The sequence below is a fragment of the Mya arenaria genome, chromosome 7, assembly GCF_026914265.1.
Source record: "Mya arenaria isolate MELC-2E11 chromosome 7, ASM2691426v1".
Taxonomy (NCBI): Eukaryota; Metazoa; Mollusca; class Bivalvia; order Myida; family Myidae; genus Mya; species Mya arenaria.
Window position 1 is genome coordinate 35,918,987 of NC_069128.1, and position 24,361 is coordinate 35,943,347.

General features: G+C 32.3%; 1 protein-coding gene across 1 annotated transcript; it reads left to right on the forward strand.

Moving 5' to 3' along the window:
* Positions 1-6,189: 6,189 nt before the first annotated feature.
* On the forward strand, positions 6,190-17,158 carry LOC128241786 (cadherin-24-like). The gene is made up of 8 exons (XM_052958867.1): positions 6,190-6,300; positions 11,431-11,707; positions 12,208-12,329; positions 12,922-12,990; positions 14,541-14,696; positions 15,167-15,256; positions 15,623-15,691; positions 16,206-17,158. The coding sequence occupies exons 1-8, from the start codon at positions 6,240-6,242 to the stop codon at positions 16,469-16,471; spliced, it is 1,110 nt and encodes a 369-aa protein (XP_052814827.1). The 5' UTR covers positions 6,190-6,239; the 3' UTR covers positions 16,472-17,158.
* The last annotated feature ends 7,203 nt before the right edge of the window (positions 17,159-24,361 follow it).

Genomic DNA, 24,361 nt, shown 5'->3' on the forward strand with positions numbered 1-24,361 from the left:
CAACAAAATTATGTCCGGCACAAGATGAGTTACGTGCAATAAGAAGTCACGTTTTCTTCTAGCATGTTCTTATTGAAAACTTAATTTTAACATTTCATCAACAAAAAATACATTTCTTACTACACATATAATTATGAAACGAAATAAAATCATTTCCAAAGAGCGCCGTTTTAGTGAAACTATTTGAAGTGAATATTGAACTAAAGTTACTACGTGTTATGGAATAAAACTAAACGTTTCTTTATCATTGAAAACGTTATGTATGCAAGACAAAATCAATCATGTGTTTCCGGTCCAGGTCAAAACGTTTTAACGTCGAGCACGCTGCGTGGCAAGTCTCGTTACTGGCTTTCAGCTGACCAAAATCAGTAGTTTGCTAGTGAATCTTTCGTAAATAAATCTTTCTCGTACTCGAATCTATATTTGAATTATTGACAACGCAAATCATATCTCAGTTGGTCGCTTTTAACATTTAACATACTGGCTTTCAGCTGACCAAAATCAGTAGTTTGCTAGTGAATCTTTCGTAAATAAATTTTTCTCGTACTCGAATCTATATTTGAATTATTGAAAACGCAAATCATATCTCAGTTGGTCGCTTTTAACATTACTTTGATTTATATGGTCAAAATTAAATTGACATGTTTACCTTTTTCAACAGCAGTGCCCCATATGCCGATCACATTCATGGAATTACTGCAATTCAGAATGTTCATAAAATCATGAAACTTTGTGTTTACAGTGATGTTACATGTTTTCTCCTATTTTAGGGTGTGCTTCATGTAATACTCTTGTTTTATACAAATGTCCATTTATAGTCTAGTATAGCTACGATTTAAAAGTGTCATTAATATTTTGGCAATTGAAAACAATCGTTTGTTAATTTTAACAATAGTAAGGGACAAAAGGAAAACACGCATATCATTGCTTCTCCTCCAACGAAATTTTCTTGTGAGGGATAATCAGAACTCAGTGGCCATTTGCATCGAAAACAACCTCGGATGTATGCCGGTATTTCAGTAGAAGTAGTTCGCAAAATTAATAATAATATTTTTAATCATTTGTAATCATTTAACAGGTAATTGGAATAACCTAGATCAAATTGATTTCATGTAAAACGTAGATAATTATTATATCAAAGAGTCCTAGGGTTTAACTGCTAAATTGACAATAAGACGCGATCTACTTGCAGCGTAGTTATAAGCAAAGACTTATCATAAGTGCTTCCGTTGAAGGAAGTTTGGAAGTATATTACTCACTAGAAATGGGTTAAAATTTCCAAGATTGATTTATTGGAAGTACAAAAACTTCCATAATTTTGAAGAAAACTTCCAAATTTGAAAACTTCAAAATCGGGTGTTAATATTACTTTTATGTTCACAATTTCAATCAATCTTGAAGTTAAAGGAATTATCATAAATTAAATATGTGAGTTATAGATGCAAATCATCTAATTTAAATACACTTATTTAAACAAAAATAAAGGAAACAAAATATTGTATTTGGGGGACTTAAACTTTTGTATTTCTGTGAAAAACTTCCAATATTCATGGACAGGAAGTGTATACTTCCAGTTTAAAACTCTTAGTGGAGGCCCTAAGTCTTATGACCGCGGAATCCGTCCATTTACGACCGAGCTTGTTTCGATAAAAAATGGCCGAGTAGTTCCGATTGATTGAGGAAACAGTATGTTAAATGTGTTCCGTTTGTTTTAGAGTGATATCGAAGCTCTAATGTCAGGTAACGTATGACAATCTAATTCCCAATGTTTGGGAACAGATACCAAATTATTTTAGGGATAATAAAAAGAACAATTAACTAGAGTAAATTAATTAGTTACTTTGCAATTAATGGAAATAAAAATAATATGCAGTAATTTAATCTAATTTATATATATGATTTTTCATCCATAATCCATAATGCAAATGTTGGAAGAATATGTTTTGTATTTTTAATGTATAAAACAAAATATTATTTTGAATGTGTGTGTACAAAAGTAAAATCAAATCAATCCTGAACTGATAACGTATTTGTTATCACAAATTTTATTTGGTATTCAGAATTTCTAAACAAATATGCTTTATTTAGAACAATGCAAATCTTGATCAACATATAAGTTTTATACTGATATTATCGTTGAGTGAAAAACTAAGATTAAAAAAAGAAAAAAACAATAAAGCTATAAAACAGAATTGTATAGATGCTATGTGAATCAAAATGTAAAGCTTGATCAGGGCTAAACATGCGCAAGAGGAACCGTAATCCCAATCTTAACTCATTTTACCCCATAACCGCGTAGTGTGATTCAAACTCGTGCATGTTCTACATTTTCAAAAACGTGTTTTGTTACGACCATTAAGTCCTTATCTTAAAAATCAGGTACTAGAATAGAAAAAGCGCATGTTAAGTTGATTTTCAAAAACAACGAGCTATACTCCATTACAAGTAAGTATGATGTAGTATTAGAATCTTTCTTTTGAATTATGACCACAGTTCTGCAAAGTTTGCAGAGGACAAACCGGATTCATTTATCGCAATAAGACATTACAGGTTTAAGCTCAAATAGATTAATACGTACCCAAATCTTGCAAACGTTTTAAAATACTTTGTTCTGACTAATGCGACCACACTTAAAGGGATTTATTTGTGTTGATTCAAGAAACAATTATGGAAATTTGTCAGCATGTTCTCCGACGAACTAATCTCTATAACGCGTGCATTCTGGACACTTTAATCTGATGTTTTGATGTTCTTATAATGCTCGTTGCGATCATTATGATAAATTGTATTCGCAAATATGTAATGATCCCCTGAGTCAACACAGATGCATGTTACGCCAAATATATTGCCCGCTTCTTTGTCATAATTGTCAAAGGAATTAGTTTTGAATATTGAATGTTTTACGACTCCAGCATGCTTTTAAGACTTTAATGTCACATTACTAGGCTTTGTCTACACATATTGGAAAAACACATTTAATTTAACGAGTTTTTTACTGCACTCAAACCTACACAAGTGGTCCTGCCAACAGTGCAGATTAGCAGTTTTGATTACTTTAAGTAAGGTGTTTTACCAAGGAGGTGTAACCCCCGTTATTAATTGGGTATTGAGGAAAGACAACGCATAGTTAGAAAATGGTGAATTAAATTACATAAATATCAAAGGTTACGATATATTCAGCAAAGTAGAACAGAGATTGTCATTAATTCACGCATATCAGGTGGAATTTGCAATTATTGTCAAAAGTGATATTTCCAAATATATTAGGGTGTTAAATGCTGATAGTATTAGAACTTTGGTTTTCTATAAATTAAAACCTAGTAACGACGTATTCGGATATTTTATGTGGCGTTGTCTACATTGCACCTGGAAATTCACAATTTCAAATGATGATATATTTTTCTGATATACAGTTTGATATACGTAAATTGTATAATCAATATATTTATACATGCATCTTTGGTGATTTTAACGCTCGAACTAAAAGTCTTGATGATATAATTTTTGTTGATAAGAAATTTTCCGAAAGGCAACATTTTGAAACAATTTACGAAATATCTAAGTGAGAGCTAAATATGTTTAAACAATAAAATAATGTTTATATAAAAAAGATTATAGTGACAAATCTAGCAATGGAAGTAGGCTTATTGTTTTACTATAATAATTGTTAATTATTACTTATATCATGAATGGCCGTCCAAGCGGTGATGTATTAGATACACTTACCTATTAGGGAGTTAGTTATGTAGATAATTTAATGTGTATCACTATTTTATTGAAGTATATACATGATCTCAATGCTACGGATTTTTGTCAATTGCTATCGGATGCAGGTGCTAGTTTGAGTTACACTTTTAAATAGACAATGACTTATTTTCTCATCAAATATCAGAAGACATAATAGAGTCTATAAACCCTGACAGTACATTTGGATATATAGATGGCAATATATCTAACGCTCAAAATAATACGACTGTTCCAAAAAATTTTGAGACAAAATGTATAAAAGCTCATAGAATATTCGGAACGCGTAAATACTGGACATGTTTAGGTAATAAATTTCTAGGTTACAATAACGGCAGTGTAGCTCAGCTTCATTTTTGTATTTTTCAAAACTGTAAATTGTTGGCTAGGAATTTATGCAGAAATCCATTTAAGAATTGCTGTTGAAGAGATTGAAAAGCAATTAAAACATTGAAACATAATAAAGCCTGAGGTATTGATCAAGTTATAAATAAGCATATAAAAAGGACACTTAGCTTATATAAGGATATATATTTTCAAATATTTTACTGAATACTAGACAAGGTAGTTATTCCCAAATGCTGGACAACTGGAATTATTAATCCTATATATATAAACATGAAAGATATCCTATCCGTCGTGAACATTATTGACATACTATATTTTTTTAAGTTGTCTTGGTAAATATTGTACTTACGTATTGAACAATCGCATTGATAAATACGTCGTCTCTTATAACCTTATTGGTCATAGTCAGCCCGGTTTAAGAAAAGGCCATTCTACTACGAAAATTGTTTTAATATATTGATTCGTACAATACAGTACTTAAATAATAAAAAAAATAAAGTTTGGTTTGTGCAATATAGACTTGAAACAAGCGTTTGACACAGTCAGAAGATTTGGCTGTGGCAGAAACCATTAAATACAAATAGAAATAGAAAATGTCTGAAATTATATTGAAATTATATACTCAAGCTCGACGCCAAACTACATGATATACGGCGAAACAGGAATGAAAACTATCGATTTATGTAGAATATATTTTCGGCATTTTGGGAGAAGACTTTTTCTAAACATACATGACAAACTCTTCTCCATGTTATAGATTTGCCTTTACATGATATCTTTTTTAAGAAAAAAATACCCTTAAATATACTTCATGAAATATATTCTTATCATGCTTGGTCTGAATAACCTATAGATAGGTAATAGATCCAAAGTGGTTAGACAACAATGTTAAGCAAACGCTATTTGTACGGCGTCGAATTTAGAAAAAGTAACAGCATTTTTATAGAATTTTCAACAACGAATTTGGCCTTGAAAAATATCTCAGTAAAAAGGCCTAGCAAACACCTACTTTCATTTATTAAATTTTGAACAAGAAATCACAATTGGCAATTGGCATAACATACCAATAAATCAAAGAGTATGTAATCATTGTCATATTAATGTAGGTGACGAATTTCAGTCTTTGTTTGAATGTAACCTTTCAAATAACGAACGTAAACAGTTTCTCAAAAAGTACATTAATTTGTATGTACTATTTTTTGAAGATTACATTCAGCTATATTGATATGATAATTACTGTAAATTTGTAGGCTTGTACTATTCTGTTTATTTTCATTCTACTTGTTAGCATATACTTAATAAAGTGCTTATTTGTATTGTAATTTATTAAAAGACATTTCAGAGTACGAAAATAAAGTACTTTATTCCACAACTGGCTATTCGTTAGAAATGTAATTAACATACATGCATATATGTGTTTATATTTAGGAATGTTTGTATATGTGTATGTTTATATATATGTATATATGTCATATCTTCTAGTCAGTTAAATGCTAGGTCAAATGCATGACTCTTCGATATGTTGGGTATCACATGATAAATTGAACATGTATCTTACCCCATGCCATGTATGCACAATGTATGTACCTCACTTGCCATACATTTTATTATGAGGGAATAGACGCTTTTTGGCTCGAGTTGACTTGACATTCTTATCTGAATTAAATAATATGAATACAGCATGGAAAATTAACCATCAGTTTACAAGCCAACCAGCCCCTTGATATATACAGTAAACTAATTTCGGATATGTATGCAATTATATCCCCTAAGGTAACCAATAGATTTGATATTGGGATAACTATATGATTATCTTATAACATGTCCTATAATAACAACTCAATCTTTAGTCCCCATACAAAAAACACGATTAAAAAATATCTCCTCCCTTTGCTTTTGTAGAACCAATCACAAGTACTGGAGATTACGTCAGTCGCTGATTAAGATGTCACTTTTGCATTTCAAATGTATTGTATTTCTAAACTTGCCAGTGGTATTATAGTGCTCATTTATCATAGAATGTTTTTGTTTGTGTTTGTGAATTGTTATTAGCAACGCATGCTATAGAATCGTCACTATATAAATGTGTACCCGGGAGCGTCCTCTTGCAGTGTAAGGTCTGTCTTCGGAACAGTAAAACAGCAAGGATGGATTTCCGACGTGTTTCTATTTTTCTGCTGGGAGTTATTTGCCTTATTCAGAGTTCTGGTAAGGAAATATCATTCTTATGTATTTATTTAATGATTTTGCATTGGAATTCGTTATTTTTTATAATACAAGGTGTGTACTTTGAAGGTACACAAAAAATAAACACTCTATTTTTTGACAATTAAAATTATGTTTACTAGAATATAGTGGTATTAACTGCAAAACACACATATAATAAAATAAAGTCATTTGTTCAGATGACATTGTTGAGTTACGTTTATTTTATACAACAGTTTCTTAGATAAAAATCTACGAAGATATAATGGTATGTTACGACAGATAGTGATAACGTTTGAACACAGTTGAAATGTTTATGTTTCAATTTATTATCATGCTATCTTTTTTTTAATCATTTTTCATTTTCTATATTATGTCACAAAAAAGTCATTTCTGTCAGTAGATTAGTATTTCTGTTCTGTACTTTTTCAAAAATGTTTATTAATATAACTAACATTTAGTTATTGCTACGTGATATGTTCGTGACTGCTAATTACGGAGCTGATATTTGATAATGCTTAGTCTACATTTGATCAGCCTAGAGAAACATAATTATTGTCGTCTTTGGCATCACAGATATGTGTTTATACTTTTAATTCCAAAAATCAGATTAAAATTTATTTTCTTTTCAAACTATGCGTTTATAGTCATTTTCTCGATTAAATCATCACAACAATTGGTTTTATAGAGAGAGTTATTACGCGAGTCGAGCATTAAAGCTGGCTAGTATTGAGGCTTACCGCAAATAAAAGTTTTTATTTATGATTTACTAAAGAACTTTCTGAAAAGCAAGTTAATAAAGAAATGCCTGTCTGGTATAATGAATTTTCGTACATTGATGAAACAAAGACTTTTTAAGTTCAAAGTACCTAATAGGTGATATTTGAGAAATATTTCTTTGATTTGTCTAAATCGACGTAGGCCAATTTAAAGTTATTCTTATTTCTATCACAGAATCTATTTTGCAATGACATATGCGATTTAATAAGTACTGGGAATGGGTTTAAAAACAAATATACATGTTGATAAAAATCAAAGCATTAAATATGTAAAGATTGCGATTTTCAGGAATATCACACTTGCTACGTAAATGGATAAAGGACACACTATTTTAAGCTTGGAACAAACTGGGTGGCGAGTAATAAGCAATGCGTTGTTAAACAAACTTTTATAATACACAATTATAAAAGTTGTGACAATATTAAGAAAGCACTGAACAAATTGATGGATTTATTTACAGCAAAATCGAATTATATTTAGCCAATGCAGCTTTCAAAAACACAGATGTAACAGATATTAAAGAACAAGCAATTATTCTAGTATAACTATCCATGAGATTTTCCCAGAATACAATTTATATTATGCATTGATTAGGATTTGAAGGAGATTAATTCTTTTCAAGAATGCTATATTTATTCCAAGCATAAGAACAATTGAGGAATAAAAACGTAATTGTTGGCTAATAATGGCTTCTAATATAAATCAGTCGTAATATAAACCCATGTTTATATTTAGGGTGTGGATAATGTGTAAAAAAATATAAGTAAACAATTTGTCCTTGGAAGGGTCAGTGAACTTAGAAATACGATTGTTTAATTTGTAGTTTACACAGTATATAAGACACGTTGAAACTTAAATAGGTATATTATAAGTGTTACACAATGGACCAATAAATGAATCAACTAAGCCATGTCCAACAACATTTTCAAAAGAGTGCCAAGAGAGCATAGATAATACTAGCGATTCTTCACCGGAATGATCATTATGAGTTTTTAAAAGTTTAAGAAAGTATTGTCCATGCCAAGTTCTAACATGACAGTGAGTGAAAAGGATTAAATCGTTTAAAGTGACACTCGTATTTAAAATCACTACATAAACATGTATGATAAAAGTCATTTTTGACTCATAAACCTTTACATACTTACTAAATAGTGCATTTATTGAAAATAATAATTACTGATAACAAGAATGTGTATTTAATAGCAGAAAGCGCAAAACATATTAAATGATTGGTGAATGCTAAAAGATTTACTGTGATATACTATAGTATCATAAGGTAGAAATACCGTGTTTTATGCTCATATCTTTCTAATAAACTCGGTATCCTTCATAAGAACCTTTGTATTTGACATATTTTCATCCTTTTTTGATAATTTTAAATTTTATTGATTTTGGTAATCTTATTTGGATATTTGGAAATAAGAGTGGATCTTTAATGTCGTCAAGACAAGGTGAACCATTTTGAGAAATTATTTTAAATGATAAAGCATGCATGGCTTTCTGCCAGAGTTGATGAAATGTTGTATTCCGTATAGAGAGCGGAATCGATGTTCTTATCATTGTGACAGTAGGCCTTTGTCAGTTTATACTTTAAAGCTTATCTCTGGAATAACAAGAATTGGTTCATCGTGGAAACACTGGGACGTTTCTTTTTAAGAACTATTTGTCTTGATTTTTTTTCGCAATTGAATGTAAGATAGCACAAGTTGTTTGAAAAAAAAACAATGTAAGTACGAGTTGTTGATTTAAGTATGTGAACTGTACATAAACAAATCTAAGAAAAAAGTTAAATTAAAAGATTCACATATTCAAGATCAACAATTAATCAAAATTCTGACCAAGTACTTGGTAAAAATGTTAAATAACAATCAAAAGATAAGTCACTTACAAATGCATTCTTACAATTTCATATAAAGTTTTATCACACCCTAACATACTAAAGGATGTTATATCATATTTAATTGCTCAATAAAAATTTGTTAGGGTACTTTATCCGCCTATAGTACTTTGTATGCTTATAGCCTATGGACAACGTATCCTGTTTTATGCAATTAACTTATCGTATCGTTTAATTAAGCCAAGCTTGTAAGCTTTCAATTTTAAGCATTATGCACGTCAGTGATTATTCAGTCCGTAGACCTACTAAAGTAATCGTATTTCAATCTATGTCATCTTTCAGTTCCTTATATACTACCCCATCTTAGTTTTGTAAAGTTAAATAGCGGCTTCAGATTGTGCTATTAAATATTGAACCGTCATTTCCTCTTTTGTACAAACAAGTGACATTTTCTATTTATGCGATTGGTTGTTGATTATTCCGCCAATCCAAAACTAATTACCTGTAATCAATATAATCAATGTACTGTTATTTTAAATATTTGTAAATAATTTTCACAAAATGGGTTAATGAGTTAATCATTCGCAGATTTTGATGAAACGGTTCAAAGGCTTGATTGACCCTAGCTGTGCTCACACATTGAAATAAACTACCATTTGATGAAAACAAGAGCTATTTGAAAAGAGGGACTTAATTTCATTTTACTCCTAATATCTCATATCTTTAAATCTCAATTCCCTCAAACGTTCTGCTAATCAACTCCTTTAAATTACAATATAGTTCTATATTGTTCCAAATGTTTTTTTCGAAAGCAGGGTCAAAAGATAAATATAAACAAATGACAACATTGGAGAAATTCCCACTGGGGAAATTAACACCAAAAAGCCGCAGTCAGCAATGTAATATCCTATACACTATCAAAAAGATAATTATAAATTATGCTCAAAAACATCTTTTTGGACAAGAAGTTGTTAAACTTTTCGGGGGGGGGGGTGTACCCTCAAGCCCCTTGCCAGCAATTTAATATATACCCATATCGTTTTGTGGGAGGGGCTTATGTTAAAAGTTGTGCCCCTAAGTTATGCAACCTCTAACCTCATTTTCTGGATCTGCCCCTGCTTCATTCTCGGGTACTAGTATCATCTCACCGTTGCCATTTAGTAAATAATATAATACCATTAAGTAAGCATTCAACTATAATACAACGTTGTATGTATAGTAACATATAAATAAGTTAGTTAAAATAGTATGTATAATATTTATGTATATTACGATATGTTTTGGGGCGTATCGTTATAATTTTAATTATCACATTCACTGGAAAATTGCAGTCTGGTGGCGTTAAATAGAAAACTATAAAATATTTAATAAAGCGATCTGGTAGAGGGTTTGCTTCCGGTGCGGAAGGTCGTAATGTCAAACACTGGCCGCGTCAAACCGAAAGTCGTTAACATATTGTGCCATTAGCTCCCTTGACTAGCACTTGACATTAAACTGAAAAGGTGTACTCATTCGGTGCTTTTCATCTAGCGCGTTAAAGAACCAAGAGGTCTCATCACAAAGAGCTATAGTAATACAGCTCCCCGGATATAAAGATTCCCTTTCTGATTCTTTAAATCTTATAATTACTGGTTAAGCTGGGTATTGCTGTGACTGCAGTGATCTCATGTCACTTATGATATTTCAACACATTTCAAGTCTTGGGGTGGTATCCAATATGCAACTTAAGTAAATATCGGCTACATCGTTCTTAGATCCAATTAAGACCAACATTGAATATTAGCCCAGAATTCGGCACAACGGAGCCAAGCAATAATGCAGCCAAAAGGCGTGGGCATACATTGATAAGCTCAAATAAACGAACTAAACTTATCACAATATATCATTTCATGATGATTAAGATCTATTGTACCGCAATACACATCACAATTACGTTCTTTGGTGTATCGTTTAATCCCAACTGTACACATTGACCGGACAAGAGCCTCCATGAGGTGTTTAATTGAAACCGATAAAATACCTTATTTTTTCTTAAATTTCATTTTCAATTTCATACCAATATTTTATTTAACAAACTAACTTAAGGTGCCCATTGATGTTTTGCATCAATGGTCTTTATTGTGTTTCGAATGCATTGCATTTATAAACAAGCCAATGGTTTGACAATGTTCTGTTCTTTATATTTATTTTGTCCATATGTGTTAGTTGTTGATAACACGACAACCAAAAAAAAAAAAAAAAAATGGATAATCGATTCGATTCTTTTTTCCTACTTTGGGTTCTGTGTTTATTTAGGTTATCTGGTATGTCATCCTTTTAAACTATGATTATTCGTTTTGAATTTGATTTTCGTTTCTTTATTTTCTTATTGGAAATCGTATTGTTTTTATTTCCGTGTTTTATTTAGCCTATTTTTATATTTCGTATCTAAGGTTTCATCCTGACTATACAGTATTATCGGGAGTATATACAACCGTTACCATAAATGATTTCTTTGTATTCATCGATAATTTTAGACGCCACCGTAACGGCATGGTCAGCACCACTACCAGGAATATCTGCTAATGCCAATGGTACTATCACGGCAGCTGGGACCATTGCCGAGAATGCAGCCGTTGGAACCATCCTCTTTACGGCTAATGCAACCTTAAATGCTGCTGGCAAAGTATCATACGCCCTGACGAATACTTCAGGTGGTAAAGGAACAATAAATTCTACGACTGGCGTTGTTACTTTGGCCACTGGTCAATCAATTGACTTCGAGACAACACCAACTCTTGTGTTCGTCATCGAGTAAGTTCAATATCGACATAGTTTTACGATGCATACATTTATGTACAGGGCCTTGCTTGTAACTAAAACGTATTGTCAGCAGGTGTAGGGACAATACATTCTCAAGTTGTGCCAGTTTATTTCGAATCGTTTTAGTTAATGTATATAATTTTATAATAAAAGATTATAATATTTTCTGGCAAAATCATTAAAATGTTTTAAATTGATGTCGAGTTTATCAGTGTTAACAATTATAAACTTATTCATGAAAGCCTTTGATTAATACGGAAGAGCGGCAGATAATATTATTAACGTATAAAACAAATCATACTAAATTGTATCATTGATAAATTCAAGGGGCTAAAGGTTATAGTATAAAGTTAAAATATCCTTTTGATCGGTTTAAAGTTGAAATATCATTTTGATCGGTGGGTCCTAGTAGCATTCACGTACGCCCGCACGCACGCACTCACACACACGCAATCGCACACACATTATCAAAATAATTGATATCACTGTAGAGCTACAGACGGTTCCGACCAAGCGAAAGGAACGGCGACTGTCACGTTGTCAATCACTGACGAAGTTCCAGTCTTTCCTTCAGCCACCCAAACAGCTTGTATCAAAGACCAGTCCGCAGCAGGTATTCATAGTGATGCAAATTATTCGACATTATATATATGAATATACGTATCTATATTTTTATCTTTATCTAATGAGTTGACTTCTTTCGTTGGGTTTGGATTGATGTCCCGAAAGATGATCATAGCTACGTGGCATTCCGTCTAGTTTTCATACAGCTTTAATATGGATATGCATGTATGTCATGCAACGTCATGTAAGTTGTCCGTGAAGCGTTGTCGTTGAAAGCAACGTCTAATCGGTCCTCAGAATCAACATAAATTGAATAGTATTTCTTAAGAAATCGTTACCATTGCATTTGTAAATTTTATACAGTATACTACTAGAATATTGCTCGCTTCTTTAAAATGGATATAGTATTGTAGTACAAAATATACTTGAAATGAGTTTCCTTTAATTCATACTTAATCGACAAATCATCGATGTTCTTTAGATATTTTAAATATCTAAGTTTTGATCTTCTTGCACGTAACTATTACGCTATAATTTATATGCAATATATAATTTATAAATATAGTTTAAGATTGTATAGATATTAAAACAACTAACCGTGTTTTTTAAAAAAAAGACTAAACTTCTTTATGTTCATCTAGGTACAGCACTGGGGACATACACTGTGACTCACCCGGATCCAGGGGATACACTCACATACTCGATTGCTTGTACGTGTATACACTACTATATATCCATGAAACTATCCGTTTGTTAAGTTAGAAATCGTATTGAACTATGTGTTTATAAATAAATAAAGCTTTTGTCAATTAGACTGTCAAGGCAGGTGGACAGCGATTTTATCAATAGTTATGAGCTGAACGAATTATTAATTATACCAGCCTAATCGTTACGGGACCTATTCAACTATTTCCCTTTGTTCAGGAAAGGAAGGTCGCCTTTGTTAAATAAGCTATTGTCTGTGTCATTCATAGGAAATCAAATCGTATGATGTTGGCATAACCGCCTAATTGTTTTCAGCAAAGTTCTAGAAAGGTCATTGCAACAATACATGCTCAAATCTGTACGTTCGGTGGATCTTATTCCTTTCTGGTTTTATTTGAAAAAAAAAGATACATTGGAACATTTTGTTTCTATATACCATTCCATGTCTCGCTTTTGACGATGGCAAAGAACGGGTAACAGTATTCTGAGATTTTTTTTGATTCGTTTGACCACATATGGCATTAAGTTTTTCGAAGTGGCATCTCCAACTCCCTTCTTTCCTGGATTATTACCGTAGCAATTTATTGAGGGCGTCGTCGTATCAGGCATCGTCTCTGACACCGATGCAGTATTGACGTCACTATATGAACATCATTGAATACGCCTACATCTGAGTGTATCAATTTTTTTACGAGCAGATGAAGACCTTTATCAGATTAAAAAAATATATCATCAAATATATCTGGGTATCTTTGGACTAATGATCATCAATGTTCTATAGAATGCAATTGAACTGAAAAAAATATCACACACACACACATGCTCATCCTGTCATAACACTGTTTTACTCTAACTTGAAAAAAATAACGTATTCGATGGTTTCACATTTTCGTAATAGGTCTTAATACACACGCCTGCAAGACTCTGTTCTCTTCCATCACAAAAAACTTGAATGCACTCTGCTAATTTTTAAAACATCATCTAGTAAAGAAATAATTAAAGACAACAGCCATACAGTTCTACTTTGCAGGAACCTATACAATCTACACCCTAGAACCCGTGACTCTTTTTCCACCTACTTCAATATTCTTCTTTTTCTACCTGTCTCCAGGTCTATATACTATTTTTTCTTATAACACTAACAAACAGTCCTCATACATTGAACATTATGTATTCAAACGTTCATTTACACCAACGCACTAAGTCATACGCATCTCGAAATACTGACAGAAGAGTGATCGCAAACGCATTTAGTTTATCATATATACTGCTTCATTGTAATGATCCCTATTACAATTGTATTCCCCATGTTATGTTTCCCGTTTTTACTTATTCTCTAGTTATATATGTACTAAGCAAATCAAAATAAGACAGCTTTATCTTCCACATGGCAATTCCTGTATATTATTGATATTACTGTTTTTGCGCTAACTGATTAAAAGACTTTTTTTTCAGTATTCAAATACTTTTCAGGTGCTACTTAAATGTCACTGTGCTTGCAATTTATTAATTGCAGTTAAATTGTCTTTCTTTGGTTATACTTATTCTTCTTCAGCCGGTGATTCTGGCTCAGAATTCGCGATAGATGGATCAACAGGCGAGATAACTGTAGGAAAAACTCTTGCAGCCGCCACTTACACACTGGTAGTTCAGGCGGTCAACAATGCCAAGGCAATGGGATCAACAACAGTATCGGTGACCGTTGGAGATTGTAAGGCATCTCAGGTTTAGCGGCAATTATGTCTTTGATGTTTGCAGCAATGGCCTTTAAACAAAATGTTCATATTCAATTAATTTTGCAAAAAAAGCAAGGAACTGTTTAAGTGACAAATATTTAAAGTATGCATCTATTTATAATCATATTGTTAGTTATAATGACATGTCGCAGCACCTTTCGATAACTATTTAGCTAAAACCCTACTACATAATAAAATACAAACATAGAGCACAGTCCCGCTGCCAAACTATTCGTTAGCTCAAGCAAAGGTTTAAAGTTCCAATGATATTTGATAAAACATTAATATACATAACACAGCGTTATTTGGCAGTTTACAAAAGTTTGATACCATGATGTGGATATACCTGTTCAATTATTTCTTCCATAATTTCTAATTATAAATCAAGTGCGCGAAGATTTTCTAATACTATCACAAATCTGTTTATTGATTTAAACCGATGCAGGTGTAACAGTAACCATCACTGACTCTAACAAAGCCCCAGCCTTCTCGTCCATCAGTTCAACCGCTTGTATCAACGACAACTCCGCAGCAGGTAATTTATTAAATATATACTGGGTTTCGAATTTGACATTCTAAATCTCATCTCATTCTTGCTTTGCCAAGTTTAACTATGTAAAGTGTTACAGAAGTACTACTTCCAACGCTAGTTTACACAAGCTATACATATAACTTTCAATTCGAAGAAACTTTGACAGTATCCAATCTTTATCTTATTTCATATATCAAAACCCGAAACTGCATAAGTAATTATATTTAGAGCAATATTTGTATATCATCAGAGCATTCACAGATTGATTATCCGAGTATTGCTACATACAGTACAGATATCTACTAATGAATATTGATTAAAACATTTTAATACATGATCACATCGTATTTGTTTTTATCATTTATGTAGGTACGACACTTGGTACCTACACGGCAACGGACACGGATGCAGGAGATACGCTCTCATACTCCATTGCTTGTAAGTAAACACACATAGCATTTTCCAATTTACAAAACTTAATGTTAAATGTGTGATTATCTTCAGTTCATTTGATTTTCTTTCATCCCAAAAGTAGGTTACTTATGGCATTAAAAACGGTCAAGGTCAGTTTGAGACTTTTGGAAAACTGAAATTTAAAGTTATAACTTCATAACCTCATAATGGTTGGTCGGGGTTATGATACTGATCAATTGCATCAGAAAGGTACAATTTCGTAACACAGGGTAAATAAGATTTATAGGGTGAATTACCCTCGTACTTTAGGTTTGAGCAAGTATTAAGGTGAACGCACATAAACCGGTTTCATCCCCCAGTGAATTCTTAATAAACGTTTCAAGGCGTTGTCCTATCGTTTGTTGGTAACGATTAAACAATATTCGTGCAATCTTAAGACGTTGCGTCTCTCGTTCAAGTATCTTCATATTATTGATCCTTATGCCTTTCCAGGATCATGTTTGTAGTTTCCATTGTATTTCATTCTGTTCTATTACAGCCACCGGAAACTACAGCACAGACTTCGAAGTGGACCCTTCAACAGGTGTGATTACTGTGGCCCCTGGAAAAAAACTTTCTAAGGCTAGAACCGCCACTTACGCACTGGTTATAAATGCGATCGACAATGCCGTGCCACCTAAGACAGGCACGACGACGATATCTGTTACCGTTGGGGAATGTAGCGGCACCGCCGCTTTAATGTCATGCATTTCTTTGATGTTTGTAGCACTGTTTGCTACACTATTTGTTAAGAGAATTGTTTAAACTGACATGAAGGAACACTTTAAACCATTTTAGAGACTGATTGAAGGCTACAAACGATCATATCTAGGTCAATTTAGATAAAAAAATTAACGCTGTTGTTGAATGTTTCGATTGGTATTTATCGCGTTTTAAAAAGTAAATGTAAATTTATTTCATGTTATTTTATATTTGGTGTGATCATCAGAATTTATTTATTTGCATTGATCGTTGATCTGCCTGTTCTCTTCAAATGTTGTTTTGTTGTACTTGTTTTTATTTTACCTACAATAGTTATGTTAGATCTCTGACGAGTGTCTTGGATCCATGCAATATTTGTTTTCTAAAGTGAAGCCATCTAGAAGTTTGCTTAATATAAGAAATTTTAAAAGATGTACTATAGCATTTTACCTACGCCTGCGCTGTATAAATCCACGTATTATTAATCAGAAATCCTTTACGAACTCTTAATGGACAATAAATAGATACAAAAAAATAACCAAACAATTTCATTTTGACTGCTAATGTATTCAGACTTTGAAAATTGAGCAGACCATAGGAAAACGACGATACTGGAGAAAATCAACTATGATTTTGCTTTAACAGCAATGAAAATGAATTTCTACGAATGTTGATTAAAATATATGCTGGAAACAAGGTTACTCTCTCTAGCATACTTGGTAGCATTTATCAAATAAAGGATATATTTAATATATGTATTCTGTTTTTAATTGCATCCAACGTAAGACCTGATTTCTCGATCGATCCATCTGCTATTATGTTTGTCAATGGATCGATTTTGGAATACATAATGATTTTAGACACACAGTGAACTCTCAGTTATGTATTCGTTTACAGTATTTAGTAAGATTTAAATAACTATTCATTCAACATTGTTCGGAATTGAACTTGTCTAACGATACTAATTCATTATATAGAGGTTTTTTATTGCATTATAGGAGCCTTTTTATATGTATTAGTGAGGGTTAATGTTATAACTTGCTAAGTCAATTGAAACAAACAAGTAAGAACCCTATTCAAATTAGAAACAAACAGTTGAAAACTGAAAACTAAACATTCATAAAAGCATTAATTAAATGTAGTAGGGCGATTTACATTCAGATTCGGCTACTTTCAAAAGAAGTTTCATAACAATATTATTAGTGTGAGGTAAGCATTTGCATCATCACCTTCATATATTTATCGAACTAGCATGTTTCCAGGTCTGCGAATTAAAAACTCCTAACCTTTTACGAATCTGTTTAATATTTCCATACATGTATTACCTTATTATTGACCAATACGAAAGCCGAGATATATTCAAGAGACATATGTATACTAAAGAGACATTAAAGCAGAAATAACAAATCAGGTGAAAAGCCTAGACATATCAGAGTTGATGTTTTTCGACCAGCTACTTGGCAAGCTAGATAGACATATCTTCTGAAAGAAATAAAGCATAAGTGAATAGGGTTCCTGGCTATTAACGTCATTATATATACTAGTAAAGAAGGCCAAGGAACCAGCCGACCAGTTGTCTGTGTCCTACACAAGGCACACTATTACCCCAAGGTGTTTCATTTGTCTTATGAGGTAAACTAAGGAAGACCAGTCTCTCTTCGTTATTGATAAATAATCACTTAGTCAAAACATAGTTCAAGTCAAATCATTTATTCAAAGTTTGAAAGGGTATTATTATATATAAAATATTTATCATTAAACCAAATACATAAAATATAAACTTCAAGACCTTTCGGGGGGACTGTGACATTTAATTCGAATTATCACACACTATACGACCTGATATGATATTTGAATACTCAAAATACTTGAAATATGTATATATCTTATAAATCTGTATAAATCTCAGGCTGCAAGCTTATAATAAAATAAATGTTTTTATTATGATTATAAATCAAGAAAATTAACTCCAAACTGTTTTACATCATATCTTTTTAACTTACCTGTAAACTTTTTTATCACCAGACTTTTGGAAACAAAATAATCAATTCAAATAAAAAACGGTGTAACATATTCATGTTTGCAGAATGAGCATCAATGTGTTGTCCTCATTCGATCAACAGCTGTGTTGTTAAAGAATACCCCCAACTGGCTGTGTTCTCGTTTAAATCGTAAAGTACTGCTCTACATTATGCTTAATTGCGTCTATCATGTGTGTATCATTGGATTGGCATGTAGATAACAACCTATCTGAAAGGTCACATTAAAATCACTGTATATGTATCGTAAACAACTAACAGTCAAAGCAATAAAAGTGCAATCGTAAATGGCCATTCGAGCTACGTTATCAATCGCATAACTTGTTCTGATATATGATAACAACAACAAGTTTGATGTGAGTCATTTAAACACGTATAAGGTTACGGCCAGTTTTAAACCATGGCAAGACAAAACCTTGATGACAGAACTATTTAGACAGTACAAATGTTCTTTGCTTTTGTTGTTAATAATACAAGTTCATAGAATATTCTGCTTTTCTGTCATAGAATACTTATTTTGCACAGCTTAAGAAGTATTTTCTTTACAGCACCACCACCTATCCACACACAAAACAGAGATATGGACTTGGTTCGTAAACATTGAGTACTTACTTTTAAACGAATATATTGAATGTTCTTTTAGATAAACTAGACGAATTTTTATGTTTTGCAAAGCAATGATACTGACAACACCAAAATATATGCCTATACTTCAACGAAATATTTGAATAGCTTCATTTCACATTCAATTTGTTTTATTCTAAAAATATGAACCAAATACATATGGGCCCGGTTGTTCAAAACTCTCGTTAAGGATTTAACGTTAACTATCATCGTTAAATATTACGCTGTCAACGTTAAAATTAACGTTAACTTTAACTTTAAAAAAATGAGTTGTTCAAACTTAACACTTACACTGACGGCGATAAGGTAAGCGTTAACCTAACGACTTTTCTAACGTTGGTCTGGACCAACGAGGGTGTCAGTCCGGGAGCAAGTGTGTTTGGCTCTAAGATTTTACGCCTCCGGGTCATTTATGCAGGTTAATATTCTGAAATTATCTGAATTATTTGGGGCAGGTGTCATTGCAGTGTACTGTATATTTTACTCTTTCAATTATGCCCGACCTACTGGAAAATTATTCGTATAGGTGTATGTAACAGCTTTTTAGCATTTATGTTGTATATATTTCTTTAGACCTTGCGGTCAAGGATAACCCTTGAAAGTGCAAGCACTTATTTCCAACGGGGTCCTTTGTTTTTGCTGAAGGGACAAGACACTAAAGAGACAGTGGTGGGATACAAGGAAGTCTGGGTGCGATACTCTAGCTCTTTTTCGAAGAGACCCCTTGGTTCTTTTACGTGCTCGGTGTGAAGCACCGATACACGGGGTACAACTTTCCTGGGTTAAACCAGTACTGAGTACACCACTTTTCCAAGCACTACCCTTTAAATGCCGAGCGCCAGGCAAGGAAGCTACCTGTACCTCCCGCTCCGTAGGCAGACGCTTAACCACTAGGCCACGGAGACGGTTACGTACTAACACAAAAATGAATGATGTTCACTTACAGGTACCTGGTACAGAAAAGTACCAATAAAAAATGTGTCTTGAAAGTTGTATTTTTGATTTTGAAAGTATATTTTTTACGAAGATAAATTATTATATAAGTCTGAATTGTAATTTTCATTATATAACTCTGAATTGTAATTTCGATGTATAATTGAATCGTAATAAATCACTGTGTGGTGTAGATTGCCATTATCTCATTATATATAACACAATCTAACATGTCTTATCAGGCTATCGTTTTCGTTGTTTTCCAGGAAGTTTTACATTCCTTGACGCAAGATGGCCAGGCTCATCGCACGACAGTTTTATTTATCGTGCAAGTGATCTTGCGGACCACATGGACGCAATGAACAGAAGTTGGACTGATGGCATTTTAAGTCTGACAGTGGGTAAGTAATAATAACATTCAACACAAACATATATTGTATTCACATGTAGTTAAATATGCATACATTTAAAAAAAAACATACACGTTTACCAACTTTTTTAAAATAACCACCAAACATAACAAAACTATAATAACAACTTTAAATAGTCTGCATATTATATCATAATATTTAAAAAAAAAATAGAGTAGCCGTAGGGATGGAAGTGTTTCACCATATTCTTCAAATCAGGGGTTGAGATGGCAAGGGGAACTTGAGATGTATTATATCACTGGTCTGAAAAAAAAAGATTTAAAATTGTATATTTAGGTATGCCTGTTCTCGTGTCATGATGACACCATACAGAGTGGCCGATACTCAGCAGAAAATTAATTTCAACCGGGCACACTCGAGGACAAGGGTTGCTGTGGAAATGGCTTTTGGTCGCTGGAAGCGACGATTCGGAATTCTACATGGAGAGGTAAATATAAAATACGAATAAAGCAGATTAGATTAGTAAACTATATCATTAATACAAGTATTTATTTTTAAATAATATATCGGTTTTCAAAACAATATCAACTGATAGTTGTGTTTTTTTAAAACGTCTTAAGCAAAGGGCTAGTAATTCAATAAACATGAATATCATAGCGTTATGTAACTCGAATCATTTTCTATTTTCTTCCCTCTAAATTTTCTTTGTGGTAAAACATGGCCTTGACATTCACGGAAAACGAAACAACAAAATGGAATATTAGTTGCAGTTGAAAGAATTTTGCTATATATATATGTATGGAAATGTGGTGAACTAACTTAAAAATCCTACTATATACCTTTACGCATTACGATTTGTTTACAAAAAACACATCCTTGTTTTGTCATTATTCATTTAATCTTTAGCAAAATAATGAAATGAATAATGAAATACCACCATTAGTTACTATGTCTTATGAAAGTTAAACAATATAAGTGGATTAAGCCTTCCAGTGGATGGGGTAAGTTTAATTGTTTTTCGATACATAAAGGTCCTTGGTTTGATTCCCGGTTGGGGAGTGTTTAAATCAGATGTTGACTTTGTACAAAATTCCGTAATTGTTCAATTAATAAATCTTAGGTGTATTTCCCATCTAGCTACGTCTGAAGCCAGCTAAAGCGTCTAAGGTCACTGTAGTCTATGCTGTACTCCACAACCTTGCCATCGACCTAAAGGAGCGTGATATGGATGACGTTGTTCCTGTTGCGCCACAGCCAGGCGAAGATTACAGAGGACAGGAGCAGGGGCAGGCCATAAGAGATCATATTGCTAGAGCATACTTCAATTAACATAGGATAATTGTTTTTTTTTCAATGTAAGATCTATTTCAACAAGCAGTAAAAGATAAATTTCACAAGTGGCGTAGCTATGAGTTAAGTATTTACTTTTGGTGTTCACGAGGTGAAATATATTTTAATTACACTGAAACAGTTTTTCTTTTTTATTATATGCCTCAAAATGACGATAAATCAGTCATCGAAATTAGACTTTTGGATGAACAAGCCCAAATTCTTAAACATTTGCTTGGCATCAAATTTTGGAACAAGCCCTAGTATATCAAATTCAAAATTTGAGCAAGCCCGAAACACATTTTACCAGTGCAGAGCTTGCAGGCTTGTGTAAATTTCAACCACTGATAAATTGTTGTTTTTCAGAAAAGCGTGCCAATTTTCATGCAAATGTAACATCATTTCTGAAATGCGCTGACATTTGATTTGTTATTGAGAGCATGCTAAAACTAAAACAGTTGAGAAACAGCAATTGAAACAGTGAAATAAGCTTTTTATTTCACTGATAAATCTTAATTAACCACAGGAAGGCAAATAATAAAAAGTGTTTTTCGTGTTTATTATATGCATTGCCATTAGTGAGATATAGATATTATTAATACAATATAACAAGTCACACTTATTCTCTTGATCAAATATCTAGGCTTACCCATGAATCCCGCTAGTGTTTGGCTGAAGGATTGTTCCTTCTCTTGCATTTTTTCAGTGGCACACTTGAATAATGTCTCCATTGCTGCGAAGCTTCGGATCTGGACATCTGCCAGTTCATTCTGTATTAAAATTGCATTTATTGCAGTGAATATGGAAATCTAATTTTAGGCATTTTCTGTCAAAGTAAAAATTGCAATATTTGGATGGCTTCTAAGAGAATTCTCTATGATGCAACAAACTGCAGTAATTTAAAGAAAAAGAAGAATGTCTTTAAATTTAACAATTTTATTAACACCATTAACTCTTGCAACCCCTACCCAAATCTTTGGCAACATTTACTGATAAATATGAATATATATTTATATGTACAAAGACTAGCTCATTACCTGTTTTTGGAAAAAGATGTACTGCATCTTGTTGATGTCTTCTGTTGTCACCTTTGTTGTTTCCTTGGCAGTTTCGTAAGATTTTCTTAAAAAGGGAAATGTATTTAAATATTGAACTGGATAAGTTGTCCAAATGTTATCTTTTGGCCAGAATGTTAATCTATATTATATGACTGGCTAGAAAAAACCATTGGACCATAAACATGTTGAATTTCCCAATTTGTAGTATGTCAGGCAATTTCATATCACTTCATAACAATTCTACATTATTGTGTTAAGTTAAAATTGTAACATAATCAACTACTACATATTGTTGAATTCACCACATCCTCTTGAAACCTTATTAAATTTGTTACCTTTTATGTCCACCAGGTGTGCTGACATTTTCTTGTCCACTTCCACTGACAAGGTTGTTTATCTGTAACATTAATTTTTTTTTTTTTCAAAACTGCACTGAGAACTAAAGGGACATACCTGATAAGAAAAACATTTAAACAAACAAACATTCAATGAAAAATATCACATGTTTGATGGTAACTGTGTCATTCTATGGAAGTGAAAACAGACATATGACTGTGCATATCAACATTTAAAATAGAAGACTTTTTTCCAAACTTAAAGTTTTTAAAGTTAAATGTACATGAGTTTATGTATAAAATCTGTACAGAACGTCAATTAATATAATTTTTAAACTAATGCTTCTTACGAAACTCATCCGTTCCTCTTCAGCTATGTAACTGACACTGCGTCTGCAAATTTATCATTTCCCGCAATGAGATGGTTTACAAGAAACATGTTGAATTTATATCAGCTATAACAGAACACATTAACAAGACCTCACTGGAAATATGTTATACAACTTCCCATTATACAACTTCTCATGATTAAATATAATATTATAACAATATATATTTTTTATATACATGTCTTAGTAAAAGCTAGTTTTCAAATGTTAATATAAAAAAGGCTAAATATCTGTGATAATAAATTATATGACTGTTCACAGTCCTATATTAACCTTGTGCAATACGAGTTTATTTTACATGAATCATTATGCACTTTAAATTACACTTATTCTGTTCCTACATTTCTTAAATTTTGTTAATGATTTTTGTTATAATGCCATTTAATGTTAATATCTATGTTATTCAAATATGAGTAATAAACATTTTTGCATCATATAGGTATTGGAATTCACGATTTCTTAACGGAGGGGCCTTGATTACCACATTCGTATGTCGTACCTGCATTCTGAAGATGCAAACAAATTAATATAAAAAAGCATTTGTTGGGGTTATTCTACACAGGCATTTGTTTAAAAGGCGTACCCAACAATTTCAACATATACGAACAATGGTCTCTTCACCTGGCTTTCATTTCATCCTATTGCATTAATTATTTTTTAAAGCCCCTATGTACTGTAGTGTGTGTGGGTAGCCTACCGGCTAGCTCAGTTGGTTAGAGCCCCTTGTTATTGTCCCGTCACCGGGCACACTTTTCCTCTCAGGTTTACTTGGTACATATAAGTGTCTAGCATTTATTCTCATTAACATGTGATGTTCAAATTATATATATTGCTTATAAATGTATGAACGTTATACAACTGATTGAATTATCTAT

What these genes read in the sequence shown, in the direction of transcription:
- LOC128241786 (XM_052958867.1), top strand. Translation starts at nt 6,240, where the DNA reads ATGGATTTCCGACGTGTTTCTATTTTTCTGCTGGGAGTTATTTGCCTT. An exon ending in ACTCTTGTGTTCGTCATCGA is followed by an intron (nt 11,708 to 12,207) that starts GTAAGTTCAATA and finishes ATATCACTGTAG; the next exon opens with AGCTACAGACGGTTCCGACC. An exon ending in ACTCACATACTCGATTGCTT is followed by an intron (nt 12,991 to 14,540) that starts GTACGTGTATAC and finishes ATTCTTCTTCAG; the next exon opens with CCGGTGATTCTGGCTCAGAA.